General features: G+C 38.2%; 1 protein-coding gene across 1 annotated transcript; it reads left to right on the top strand.

The window, feature by feature from the left end:
- The first annotated feature begins 2,468 nt into the window (after window positions 1–2,468).
- Window positions 2,469–14,073, top strand: LOC146304591 (ly6/PLAUR domain-containing protein 1-like). Its single transcript, XM_084713667.1, has 4 exons — window positions 2,469–2,688; window positions 7,398–7,532; window positions 11,941–12,180; window positions 13,488–14,073. Exons 1-3 carry the CDS (start codon window positions 2,640–2,642, stop codon window positions 12,177–12,179), a joined length of 423 nt encoding a protein of 140 aa, XP_084569793.1. The 5' UTR covers window positions 2,469–2,639; the 3' UTR covers window position 12,180; window positions 13,488–14,073.
- Window positions 14,074–14,245: the final 172 nt, after the last annotated feature.

Genomic DNA, 14,245 nt, shown 5'->3' with positions numbered 1-14,245 from the left:
CCGAGGGCATCGTGCGTAATCACGGCTGCCCACTCGCAATCTGTCAGCAGGAGCTGAAGCTCAGAGACGGCAACAGTTCACTCCAAGACTGCGCTCAGCTCGCTGCGGAGGGATTTATAACCATTAGTCCCTTGATGGGTAATTATGAGCGTATAAATAAATGCAATTAGTTTATGCACGCTCGGGTGATTTCTCTCTCTGTCTGCCTCTATGGCCTATAGTAATCAGCTGAATGTATTGTGTTGATCACATTCCAGCACAATCATCCTGATTGATGATTATAGGATGATTATATTAAAAGTTAAAAGGTTTGTATTGTTTATGATCTTTAATGTTAGAGGATGACATAAGAGGAAAATGAAATTTCCTATACTGGTAAATGGTCAACAATAATAAGACTATAATACAATTAATCTATGATAGAATCACATAAATGGTCCCTTAAGTCAGAGCATTACTGTGGTTGGCATTTTACAGAAGAATATAAGAGCCATGTAAAACACAAGTCCACTATCACAGCAACAAATAGTTAAAAAAAAAAAAGATTATTTAAATCCTACATAACAATCTTAAATGCAAAGTTATTACAGGATGTAAAGTGCTTAAAGACTGAAAACTCTTGATTAAAAGTAACCAAAAAAAGCTTCATCAGTCCCATCAAGAAGCTGCAATGTTGCAACAATTAACATAAATTCAACCAATGTTCATGAATTCTGCACAACCTTCTACCTTTGTCCAATTACTGCAGCTTTCCTGCAAATTCGACCAATCACTGTAGCTTCCAGCGAGTTCCACTAATCATAGCCCTCCCCCACACAAACGTCATGCATGTACAAAATAGACGTACAAAACATAAATTGCAGTTTTTATTTGCTCTTACAATTTCATTGCAGAATAAAGCCTAAAAACACAGCAACATGCATCACAATAAGCTGCAACAATAAAAAAAAAAGCCTGCAAAATCCTGGTGGGAGTCAAAAGTCAACAATAACAAGGCTGTTATTAAAGGACTCAAAGGTGCAGAAGAGTTAATAAAATTCCATAAAAAGTTCCCTAAAGTCAGCACTGTAAAACATCACACGGGAATTTAGTGGAATCATATCATGGAATCATGGAACATAAATATGTAGATTTTTATTCATCTCAAATTATTTCAATACAAAATGTCCAATTCAGAACTTATAAACATGAGTTTTTATTAACATGAGTTGAATAAATGTGTTGCTGTGAGTTTTCTCAACTCATCAAATCAAGTTTCAAAAGAAACACAATTATTAGGCACCTCTGAACTAATAATTTAACATAAGTTCACTTAACTAACATCTTTAAGGCAGCAGATGAACTCATGTTTTAAGTCAAACATGCTTAAAACCACATCAACAAATAGAAATGTCATAAGGTGTCATAAAAAGGTCACTGAGTGCATTAGAACCAGGCCAGTATATTGGTTACCCGATATCGGCCTATCACAGGTACATCGTTCAGGTTTCGGCATATTTGTTGTCCATTATGCTCTAGAACATAACAGAACATAATGGAGATTGTTTTTATAGGCAGCATTTTATGCAATTTAATAACTTTTCTTGATTCATATTTTGCTCAGCTTCAGTGCCCTAATGTCATTTTGAACGATGAAGTTTGTTGTTAAACTGTAAAATATTCTGCCTCCATTACATTTCCTTGCCACTTTTGCGAGATTACTGCAAAAATCTGTGTGTTTATGTAAATATTCTATATACTATATGCTGTATAAAGAATATCGACCAAAATACCGATGTCAGAATAGTTTTACTCACTCATATTGGCCCCAAAAATCCAGTACCAGTTGGGCCCTAAATATTATAGGAAAATATGAGTCATTCAATGCAGAACACAGATAGAAATATTAAGAAATTGTTCAAATAGGTCCAAAGTTCCAAACTACTGCTAAAATATACTTGAACAATGAAAACTCTTGATAAAATACAGTTAAAAAAAAGAGCTTAATTTCTTTTTTTTATGTAAAAATACTGTGACCATATGACGACTTAAAGTCTTAAAGTGACTCTGTTGTGAGTGAAAAATAGCAGAAAACCTACAAAGTCTTTGTAGAATCTTAGGAATAAATGTAAAGGTCACTCTTTTGCGCGCAGACGCACTGAAGTCCTGTTATTTCTTATTAGAATTTTATAAGAATTATATCAGAAATATCTAATATAAGAGGATCTTAATATGCATTCAGTCAACTTTTCGCCCCTCTAACATTTCAGAAATGTCATTAAATTTTAGCCAGTCATAGAACTATAAAATGTCAAATACCTGTAAACTCCATGTCGAACAGGCTACATATTCTGCTGATTTCTCTGCCATAGGTGCATGAAGACAAACGGACTGAGGTGAGATTATGAAAATGCCATCGATGAGGCTCCATCACGTGGTGCGCTTTATGATTTCTGCGCTCTGGATTCGTCTCCAGTCGCGCTGGAGGGAAGCGCAGAGTCTCACCTCAGCCGAGCCGAGAGGATGATGAGCGGATCCGTGCCCGGGCTTCTTCTTCTCCCTCCTCCTCCTCCTCCTCCACGGCGGTGCGTCCTCCATGCCCGGGTCTGAACAGCTTCATTTGGTCGGATGTTTCCCCTCCGAGCGGCTTTTGGGAGAGAATGCGTCTTCTGGTTTTTGCGACTTTATTCGGAGTCCTTCTCGACGCAGGTAAGGTTTCCAGCTTGTATGCACCAAAAACATGTGCTTATACAGCCTATCTCTTTTTCATTCGTGCGTAACAGAGAAGAAATACCAATGTTACAGTTTGTTTGTGTTATTTACATGTTTTACATATATTTTAAACCATTAAATCTCGGAATATACTGTTCCAAAATGTTTAAGACTTTATTTTGATGCCAAATAGAGATATTGCTTTTTGGTAACTAATTTCTTGTGCGTATGTTAAGTGTGTCCCTAAGATCAGACTTTCAGATCACATGCTTTTAAATATCATGTAAGAATAATGGGCAGGAATCAGAAAATGTTGCGTTTTGGTGCTGCTTTTACGCGCTGATGGAGCTGCGCACTGTGCCGGACTCCTCTGCGCTTTTTTTGGCACAGAAGGAACAACAGATTCAAGCCAATGACGCCCTTAAAACTTGTGATTTTCGATCTCTCCGGTTCCTCTCAGGACAAGGGTTGGCACAGGAGGTGAAGATGCTGCCTTTTCTGTGCAATTTTGCTCTTTTTGGACGCCACATATGAGTCTGATTTTTATGATACGAGTTGTCTTGTAGTGCCTGATGGGGTTGTGATTCGAGGATACTGTTCTTTCACACCTGAAGCTGGTTTCTTTTTCTTATCATCCTCTATTTACTGCTGTGAAAACAGATTTAGAGCAATTTTCTCACACTGATAAACTGGATTTTTATGCCTCGGGCGTGACATTCAGATCTCCCCCCACAAAAAATAAGACAAAGTTCCTTGTTATGAGAATCGCCTCTCAGGTGATGGATGGATGTTTCAGGTTTGAAGTAATTAGGCTGGAGTTGTGATGTTATTATATGTGGACTTGGTTTTATCTGATGCGCGTGATGGCGCTGTCAGAGTTGAGATTAATGTTTGGTGCCATTTCAATAATTACACCACTAATATATGTCAGAGGGGATGGAGAGCTGGTGGAGGAAAAGAAAGGACCAGTGTGTTTGTTGGAAGTTTTTCAATTGAGTGCTTCCATATGATGCTGCCATGGTGATGATTTGTCTGAGAAATACTAATTAAACCTGACAAGTTTGTCATATAACAAGCCAGCCTGCTAATAGTTACTGACTTATTGAATTAAAAGCAATAGAGAATTTCTCCTGAACATTTTTTCATTCTCAGCTGCCAAAAAATTAATGGACTTCAGCATTAACCATGATGCAGTGATTTGCCAGTGAAAATATGTCATGTACATTTGTGTAGGAGAATTGCGCAGCAAAGACAGCGTCTGCAAAAATGATCCTAAAGCTACAGATTTACCATTTTCCAGAGTGATATACACTGAGGCAGAGACCTCATTTATAATGTAACCAAGTAAAAAATGGAATTTAAATAGACTAGAGCCCGACCGATATATCGGTTGCCCCATATTATCAACCCGATATTGGCCTGTCACAGCTATATCAGTATCACCATATACATTGTCCAGTATGTGCCTGTATGAATGAAGGAGACAACGCAGGATGTTTTTATTTGTATTTGATCTATTTGTATTTTGTGAATATTTGAACCTTTTTTAAAATCAGGTTCAATATATAAACATATTTTATTCTATTTGTGGTTTTTTAATTGATTGATTGATGGATCAGATAGATGGATCCATGTAGTTTATTGATCCCAAACTGGGAAAGTCTTCTGTTACAGCAGCAAATTATCAGGCATAGCACAGGGACAGTAAATACACAGTGAATATGCCTGCAAACACCACAAGAGTAAAATAAAGAGAATAATAAACCCAATAAATAATGATGTTAATTAAAATCGCTCAATACAGAGTATGAGAAAAATCCTTGTCCTCTATAAATAGAAGATAAATCTTATAAAATCTGTCTGCCAAAAGAAGTGTTATGAGCACCATAAAAAATCTTTTATCATGAGCTCAATGTAAACAAGCAAGTTTTATTTATTCAAGTTAATGAAACTTACATTTTCTAGTATTTATCTTCAGAACACTTCAGAACTTACAAACATGAGTTCATCTTACTTGAAGACTTTTGATTTGAAATGATGAGTTGAATGAATGAACTGCACAGTTATATCAACTGAAGTTTTAAACTTTAACTTAAATTATTCAGTTGTTTTGAAAGAAACATAATCAACATGTTGTTTTCTTAAGTACAAGTGAATTAATCGTTGCAAAATTACCACAACTTTTGAAATTCAGTCAACTAAAAAACCTTAAGGCAGCCTGGACACTAAGTTTTATATTTTTGACCAAATACTTAGATATTGCAACAGTATTGTAGTGGTGACTATTGGTGGTTTTACAAAATATTCACACAATTAGATATTTGATAAATAATTATCAATAATATAGATATAATGACAAAGTGGGTACAGCTAGAACAGTCTGGTAAGTTCAGTGTCCTTTAAAACCAGGAAAAGACAACACTGATGTCAAATCGTGATAAAATGATATTGAAAATCAATCAATACAATATCAATATGTTGCCCAACCCTACCTTAACATTTAACATTGTTAATTTACCCAACATTTACAGCATGATTTCGACTCTGCTTCCTCCATTTTAGGTCTCATAGTTTGATTCCTGCAGCTGTTTTTCCTTCTTTAATTATTATGGACTCTCTGATTAATGACAATGTTTTAGCCAATAAGAAAAGCTCATCCAGGCGGCTTTAAAAGCAACCAGATGCAATTTGCAAACACTGCAAGAAGCGCTGTGTATCATCTTTAAGAGCAGACGTGGTAGCAGTCTGACACTCAGATTTTTATTGTCTGAGAGGAGGGGAATTCACGCGGGCAGTCAGTGCACCGCCAGAGTGCATCAAGTCCCTGTTACTGCCTGTTTGTATTGTAAATGGAGCTTTATCACCTATAAAATCCATGGGTTGAAAGGAAATATGAAGGGACCACTCTCTGCTTTTCTTTCGGTTTCTTTACAGCTTATTCTCACCTCAGTCTGTGAATCTATAACCTCTCTGTTGACACTCAGGAGGCAGCCAATAAAAACAGCTGAAAAACACCTATGATTGGACTTGGCGAAAGACTTGCTCGTGTGCTTTGTAAAGCCATAGAACCTCGACATTGCTTCCCTGCTAGAGGGGCGTAACGTCACGGCGCAGTGCAGAAGAAGAAGATAGAGAAGATGACATTGCACTCTTCATGGAGGGCCATTAGTCTTGTTTGGAGCCGCAAAGCCATCAAAAGCACTCGCACAAAGAAAAATCTATACAAGCCTTGACTCCTGGAAGACATGAGGAGGAAAAATAATGTGCAATTCACAACGTGTCTCAAATGAAAATATTGTGAACAAATGTCAGTAACACACACAAGAAAAGAAAAAAAATGTAAAAATGCATCCTTTTAAATATATTGAGAAAACACGAAGGTGACATTGACCCATCAGAGTATGAAGTATAATATTCATAAATACATTTTCATTAATCACATGAAAATAAGAATGAATCCTTCCTGAGACGCATGAGATGAAACATGGTGAGACGCTGTGCTGCTGCCAGAGGAGTGCTGACTGAGATTACAGCATACATGGGAGTAAATTACAGAATAAGAGATTTATTTTTATTTCTCACTTTTCCCCTGAGGGTCTGAGAAACTCATTAGATTTGTTGCCAGTTGCATAATTGATGTTGAATAGGAAGTACCCTTATTCGCTGTCTTGATGAGAGTCGATGAGAAGATCAATACTAGCAGAAGATTAGCTTAGCTAAACTAGCTTTGCTAGCCTGTTGCTGGCTTGCTTTTTGGTTTTTATACAGTTAAAAAAAACAAGCTATATTATGTTTCATTAGTGAGCTTTAGAATGCTCACAGTTTGATTTTGTTAGCTTCAGACAGAGCTAGGCTAGCTGTTTCCCCTTGTTTCCAGTCTTTGTGCTAAGCTAACTGCTCCTTGCTGTAGCTTCATAGAGAGTGCAGCAGGGATGATGTATTTTTGTTGGCTAACCTGGTTCACTCTGCTTCCCTTGACAAAAAGTCAGTTGGTTTTTCAGTTGGATTTTGGATAAGTGCAGACGATAAGCTCTTTGGCAAACAAAAGTTTATGATACTAATGACATGTTTTGTTCAAAAGGATAATCTTCACAATGAACAGCACTTTTATGATTATTATTACTGAGTTAAGCATCACCTGCACTAAGTGACTGGTGTTTAATGATGTTTAATGTCCCCGACAACCTCTGTAGTCTCATTTAACTAATTGTCAGCACCTGAATTTTTAAAGACATGTAAAAGCTTCAAAATTAATGAGTGAGGTATTTACTGCAGTATTTCTTTTCTTGTAGAACAAAATGGGAAAATCTTATAAGCTTGTATTAACCACAGACCTTATTTCAGGCCAAAAGCACACTGACTTTGAGACGAGGGAGCCACGGAGAGAAAATGTTCATTTATTTCAAGGCTTTAGGACTCCTGCACTCCTGCACCACTTTATTTACCTCACAGGCATTAAAGAGGTATCAGTCTTGCTTTGGCAAGAAAGGACTGAAAATGTTGAACTATTCATTTAAGTAAATAGTTTACATACTGTCTCTAAGATTTACCATCATAACCTGTCAGCTGTAAATCTTACACATAAAAATCTTTTGTCAAATTAGAATAAAATCCATAAAACAAAATGTTTTCCTGTATTGTGAAGGAAGGTTTGATTATTTATCTGTGGCACCAGTAATGATTGAATATTTTGCTGCATGCTGCAGGAGATGCCCTTCAGATCCAGTGCTACCAGTGTGAGGAGATGAAGCACAATGACTGCTCCACGCCGGAGTACATCGTCAACTGCACCGTCAACGTACAGGACATGTGTCAGAAGGAGGTGCTGGTCAAACCTGATGGTAAGACAGTTGTTTTTTTTCCAAGCGACTCTGTTCCTGTCGCAGATTTCAGTGAAATTCGGTTGAAGGTTAAGGCATCGGTCAAGGAATGAGTGATTATCTTTTGAGACAAATAAGGATGCATGAGCAAACTGAATTTTAAGTTTATGTTTATAGCTGCGTTTCACAAGGACAGTCGTAAGTGCTTTACAGGAGAAGCTTTCCCATGGTTTTCCTATTCCACAAATCTAGAGGAAGGACATATTAAAGTAGCAGAATTGCACGTCCAAAAATAGACTTGCAGAATTGCAGTCCAAATAGCAAGTTGAAGCCATACATGGTTTATCAAATAGGTTGGAGTCCTGTACAGTCTATGGTTGAATCGAGTTGTTTCCCTTGCCTCCTCGTCCCCGGAGTCAAGGAAGCTCAGGCAGGTTGCATGAAGGCTGCAGGAGTGCAAGATGAGTGCAAAATTGCATTTTGACAAGTTGATCAGTTGCTTATAACTGTTACTTATCTGTCAATACACACTCTGGAGTTGGAGTTCAGTGACTGAGAAAAATGTTAATGGAGTTTGGCAGGCAGTTTAACCAGTATAAGCATCTACCCCTCCTAAAAGATAACTAATGATTTCTAATGGCTCCTGAACAGACACTTAATCATGCGGTGAACATTCAGCATTAATTTGAACTGTAATTAATGCGATACAGGCAAAAAAAAGCCCAGAATGGACACAGTGGCTGTAACAATCAACGTGGCATGTTTCCTTAATTTATGATGACATCATGGTCATCATATTATTTATTACAGTAAATATATTACAGATTTCTCCTTTAAATGATGTGCAAGAACACATGCTCATTTTACAGAGTAAGATAAAAAAGAAAATAAACTGAAATAGAGGATTTTGCTGGTTAGTAAATGATGAACGCTGAATAAACAGTGCTAAATATATGAGTTTCAAAATACAATCAGGTTTTTTACTAAGTGTTCAAAGAAAGGCCCAGAGCTTTTAGGTATTTTCTGTTACACATCCTTGGTGGAGGTACAGGCTCTCTCCATTTTCAGAGCCTGTGAAGATTGATAATGGAGAGTGTAAATGCCCAGGCAGGGTCAGCCAAAGGTATCTGAGTTCCTATTTATCTGTAGAAGAAAGGTGACCGTCTGGAAGATGGAGACGGAGCTGAACACAGCACTCAGGAGGTACGAGACCTCTGAGCATTAAGTTTTATTTCTTTGCCATTCAGATGAAGGCAGGAAACATTATTAAAAGCAGTTAGAACATTTTCTTGATTTATAACAGGAGAGACAATTAACATAAATGCATGTCTCGACTGGGATGAGACGTCATAAACAAGATCTGGAAAACAGAAGGTCGAAAAATATCACATTTTGTGCTATAATGTGACATTTATTTATGTGAGCACAGACACAAACAACAAATTAAATCAGCTGTGGTGTTTGCAGGTCTGTATTTTCTTTCTTGGCATTAAAATGACAGAAAATACTTCCTTTTTCCTCCCACCAAACGCCTTTTAATTCTCCTATGTGTGACTTACTGACCCGGCAGAAAAGGCGGAGCGGGTCAAAACAATCCTGTGATTTTCAGCGTAATAGTAGCTGTTATCTGTTATTTTGTTCCTGTGCTCATCTTCAAAGACGGAGAGAGGAGCACTGATTGATGTGTGGATAGACACGGTGTGAAAGCTGTCTGGCAGACAGATCATCAAACCGCGTTACACGTCAGGTTTACCACGCAGTGTAAAACCTTCGCATTATAAACCTACACAAGCAAATCTAAGGCCTTCCATTGTTTTTATCTTCTGTCTCACTTTTATGAGTCATATTGGTGTTGCATTTGTTGTTGTGTCGCTCCAAAACCCCGGCAAACATTATCTCACTGGTCCACTTATTCTGCTCATTCGTCAAAGAGGAGAGATTTTCCCTCAGCTCCCTCTGACACAGCATTAGATTAGTTTTGCGCTGCGTTACAGAAAATAAAATGGTTCAGCCTGCAGGGCGCCAACTAGACCGATTGGAGAGTTTAGAGGGCTGTGCCTTTTTTTAGCCTTTGCAAAACCACAAAGCACAAGAGCAAAAGTGCCAGTCAAAACCCTGCGTCATGTAAATTTAATGGCAACATGTTGAATATTCTCTTTTTTTCTCGATGTGATGTCAAAGTGAATGCATCACATTCATTAAAATGCATGCTCTATACTTTTACAGAGGTTAGGTTGGAGACATGATTTACCTGTTGGGCCCCAGACTAAAGTTTACTCAGAAAAGTTAGTCCCATCAGTAGTGAGATGCTGTTGGGTAGATTTGATGAAGCAGAAACAGATCATTAGACGGGTCAGAACACAATATTTAACTGTATTAAATGTTAAACAAATTTTATCTCTGCGATTCAAATCAATTGGCAGTTGTCTACCCAGAAGTTACAGTGATTGGGATGATAATAATGGATTAGACAGTGTGAAATTAAAAAGCCTAATTCACAACTAGAACATCTACTGGCGAGTAATGGATTACATGTAACTGCCTAATGTTAACCAAAAGTGGTAACAGTTCGCAACTCTGTCCTGCTCTTTTTTTGGACTTTGGGAAGTTTACAGCTTTAGCATGATTGGTATATTCCTCATCCAAAAAGCTTTTCTCTTTTAAAAAGTTTTGAAAGTGAAAACTGTTTGAAAATATGAACAGCATAGTTTATAAGCTAGCCAAACAATTAGGCTGTTTTTTTCTTTATTGCTGCTATAGGATTAATTAATTTTACACTGAAATATATGAACAAGTGCTGCTTATTAATCCTCATGTCTTCTGCTACAGTGATTTTCATCTGATGATGTTGAGTTTGGGATGCTGGGGGTTGCAATCTTGATTTAGCATGTGCAGAACCGACTAGTGTAAAGCTGGTGGGTGATGTGATGCAAATTGGGCCGAGCTTAGCTCATCCATTCTGCAGGAAATAATATCAGACTGCCTGGTCAAAAAGTTTCCCATGTTAGAGCTAAAAAGAACACTAAAATATGTTTCTGAAAACATTTTAGGCAAGAAATAGGCAATGTGGTAACAGATTATTGATCCATATTTGGAGTTTGACAGTTTGATCTGTTTTACTGTAAATGGGGTCATAATTTACAAAATGAACATTATGCTGTCTTGAAAAAGACCTAAAACTAACAATTGAGATAATAAACACATTAGGAAACTGTTTACTTTGTAATAAATGAAGTGAGATGTAGGGAATTCAGGATTAAGGCGCTTCCTCACTGGCTTCACTTTTCAAACCCAGAGGCTTCGTCTATTATTTAATGTACAGTCTACAGCTACAGTTGATAAAATCTAGGAAAATTGTCATTTTCAAACAGCAAATCAATGTCGAGAAGCCTGCCTTTGTTTACGCCTGTCTGAAATAAATGGCATGTCGTTTAATTGTAACTGCATGTTCTGGACACAAATTAGATGTTTGACAGCATCCACAACTTCCAGGACAGGAAAATTTACATTCAGGCAATTTACCTCAAATTCTGCAGCCAAAAAAACAACGAGGATTCTGTTTGGCAAGGTGACTACTTTACATATGTGTTGATGTGTGACACACTGTGTTGTAATTGGAGATTTGCAGGTTCAGTGCCTGCAACAATAGCTTTTTGAGATGTCCTTGTGTAAGACATTGAACCTGCAACGCTAAAGATGTTAATTTTATGCTTTGCCTGGTCAGACACAGTAGCAGAGTGCTGGAGAAACGTGTGTACTCTTCTATATGACAAATACAAAGGCTGTCATGGAGGAAAAATGCTCAGTCGTACATATTTCCTCCTCCCTCATCAATAAAAAGCATTCCCAGATAATGGAACATTCTGCCGACAGCGATTGAATTTATCTGAATTTGATTTAATCAAAACGGTTTCTTGTCCAGTCAGGGGAAATTTCATTTGCAGAAAACACAAGATAAATAACACAATAAGAGCGCCACATAAATGATAAAATACCTTTTAGAAGGTATCATAGAAACACATTACAAATAACCAGCGTAGCCTATGGATGGAGATGGAGAAACATCACTTGATAAGGGAGCCAGTGGCTCTGGAGTGCAATAAAAAGTTACAGCACCACAGAATATGAGTTTTTCCTCTTCAAGCATACAAATTGTAGAAGTCTAACATATACCACGCTGACAAACATCAGTTAATAAGAGCAGACAAGAAGTCAATAGCTCCACAGCCCTATAACGCAATAAAACGCAGCACCATTGCAAAACACAGCGCTCTTATAGGTTACATCTTCAATTCAAGCAATCTAATTTACAGCTAGGGAAAATTTGCAACATGCCCGACATCTCAAAGCAGGATGACAGGCCAATAACTGTATGTTTTCTGTCTGGATGCGCTTAAAAATTCAGAAAATCCTGTTTGTTCTGTTGCAGGAATACATTATCGGAAATCCTGTGCCTCCTCCGGGGCTTGCCTCATCGCCTCCTCCGGCTACCAGCAGTTCTGCACCGGCAGGCTGAACTCAGTTTGTATCTCCTGCTGCAACACGCCGCTCTGCAACGGGCCCAGGAGGAAGCGTCCCGTCCCTTCAGCGGCGGTGTCCATCCCACAATCGGACCGGCCGCTTCTCCTCTTCCTGGCCTACTTCCTGACACTCCTCCCTGTGACGTAGAGTGAGGATCCCTTCACTTCTCTGCTGTGCAGTTTGTTTTTTAATCCAAAAACCATAGAAATGAAAGAAATATCACGTTTTTTGGTTCATTTGGTTCACGCTGCGCTGTCAGAACTAAATTAGAGTTTGTTAACAGCAGCCAAAAGGCAGAATTTTGGCCACGTGTCCTTTTGCAAGGTTAGAGGTTTTGGCAGCGGGAGATGAGGGAGTCAAATCAAATCAGGCTGTCCTTGCAGCTTCAACTAAACAAGATAAACCTGTTTGCACTTTTTACTGCTGGATATTGGAAGCCAACAAATGCTGTAGAGATAGCTACATCCCAGCAGGTTCAGAGATGAGGGGATTTCTGCACCGCTGGGGGTTAAGAAGAGGTGAGTGGCTGGGGTTCAGGTTAGGTTGTTTTCTGTTTTAGTGTCTGTTCTCCCAACAAACCCCCACTGCCCAAGTTTGCAGTTTTGATTATGTTCCTAAAGTTTGTGTGTGTGGACAACCTTGACTACAGGCTGAAGGCTATACTGTTTTCTGGGACTGTTTTTAAACAGTTTAACATTTTATAGGTCGTTGAATGCTGGTTACCCTCCTGAACAAAAAAATATCAGATGTTTTTAACCCCCCAAAATAGCAAATTAACCGAATCCAACCAAAAAATATCATGTTTTACCCCAAAGTGAATGTTACAACTGATGAAATCTGCAAGTCTGTCCGTTGGATATGAGGCTTCTTAACTTACTGTCTATCTTAGCGCAAAGACTGAGCAGACTGGGCATTGCCATTTAGTTTTGCCCCCATTTTTTTCCAGTGGCTACTCACAGTATTATGGCAAAAATCCCTTGCAGCCCAAAACACATTTTCCCACATAAACCCCCATTATAAAAGTTATGACAGGACACCTCAGACTGCAAACAAGGTCAGCTATGGCTCTTTCTGTTATGAATATTTGAGGTTTCATTGTTATAAAACTTTCCTCAAGCCAGGAAAATAAATTGCCCTACACAGAACCTTGACCTCAACCGTGTCAAGCACCTTTGGGAAGAACTGGAGCATTAACCTTGAGCCAGTTTTTATTACAGCCAAGTTTCAAAAATATGTTGGAAGGTTTCCCAGAAGACTGTTAAAGCAGCATATTAACGCTCATTTGGAATGACTTGTTAGATGGTCGACATATGGGTGTAACGGTAGGGCGTCCATATAATTTTGGCCACATAGTGTAGCTTGGAAAGGCGCCTCTTATTTGATGCCACAATCAACACTGTTCTCCTTCTTATATTGACGGATGAATGAACACATTTCCTGTCCTTTTTGTCGCAGCTCACCTTGGGGACCTGGCCTGCAATCACTGCTGTGATTACCAAAGCAGCAGCTTTGGACACCACACTGGCTTTGTATCTTCTCAGCGTCATGAAGAAAAAAAAAACTGTTCTGTCCTGTTCTATCTGACTGATATAACACCATAACCACTGAGAATGACACTGGCAAACGGGAGACATGGAAGCGCTCCGAGCTTCCTGAATCATTCATCGCTCTCGTTGCCAGAGAAGGACCATCCAATCTGCAGCCGAGGCGGCATCTCTCAATTTCTTTGCTTTTTTGTGAAGTGGAGCGTTTTGTGAGGAACCTGCAATGAAGTTATTTTCTGGTTATTACACGCTGTAAAAGGTGCTGGTGGAAGTCATTGTAGGAAATTGTTTCTTTAAGCTTTTCTTTTGTGCGCTTTGTTTGATTGATGGTTTGAAATGGTTTTCTTTATTGTTGATGCTGTTGCTGTTGTCGCTCAGAATACACAGATTTTCATATTTTGAACTGATTACAACAGAAGTGACATTATGAACCCAAAATATACATATTCTTCATATGTTAGGATGAAGAGGGCACTTTGATTCAAGCAAATAAGAATTTATCTATCATATATATGCATATTTTCCACTGCCCCACAGTATTAATTCACATTTTATTCACTTGGAAGATGAAAGATGTTGAAATGTTGCTTATTCTTTCACAATCACAAGATTTAAAAGTTGATTCTCTGCTATAAGAAGCTGATAAAATATATTAATTAGACATTAATA

This window comes from Lutjanus erythropterus, chromosome 24 (assembly GCF_056507025.1).
Source record: "Lutjanus erythropterus isolate fLutEry1 chromosome 24, fLutEry1.hap2, whole genome shotgun sequence".
NCBI lineage: Eukaryota > Metazoa > Chordata > Actinopteri > Lutjaniformes > Lutjanidae > Lutjanus > Lutjanus erythropterus.
Note: the sequence above shows the minus strand (reverse complement) of the source record. Positions and strands in the feature narration are given on the sequence as shown.

Excerpts from the sequence above, each read along its gene's own strand:
- LOC146304591 (XM_084713667.1), top strand. The coding sequence starts at position 2,640 with ATGCGTCTTCTGGTTTTTGCGACTTTATTCGGAGTCCTTCTCGACGCA. Across the intron at positions 2,689-7,397 it reads CGGAGTCCTTCTCGACGCAG|GAGATGCCCTTCAGATCCAG; the intron begins GTAAGGTTTCCA and ends TGCATGCTGCAG. Across the intron at positions 7,533-11,940 it reads GGTGCTGGTCAAACCTGATG|GAATACATTATCGGAAATCC; the intron begins GTAAGACAGTTG and ends GTTCTGTTGCAG.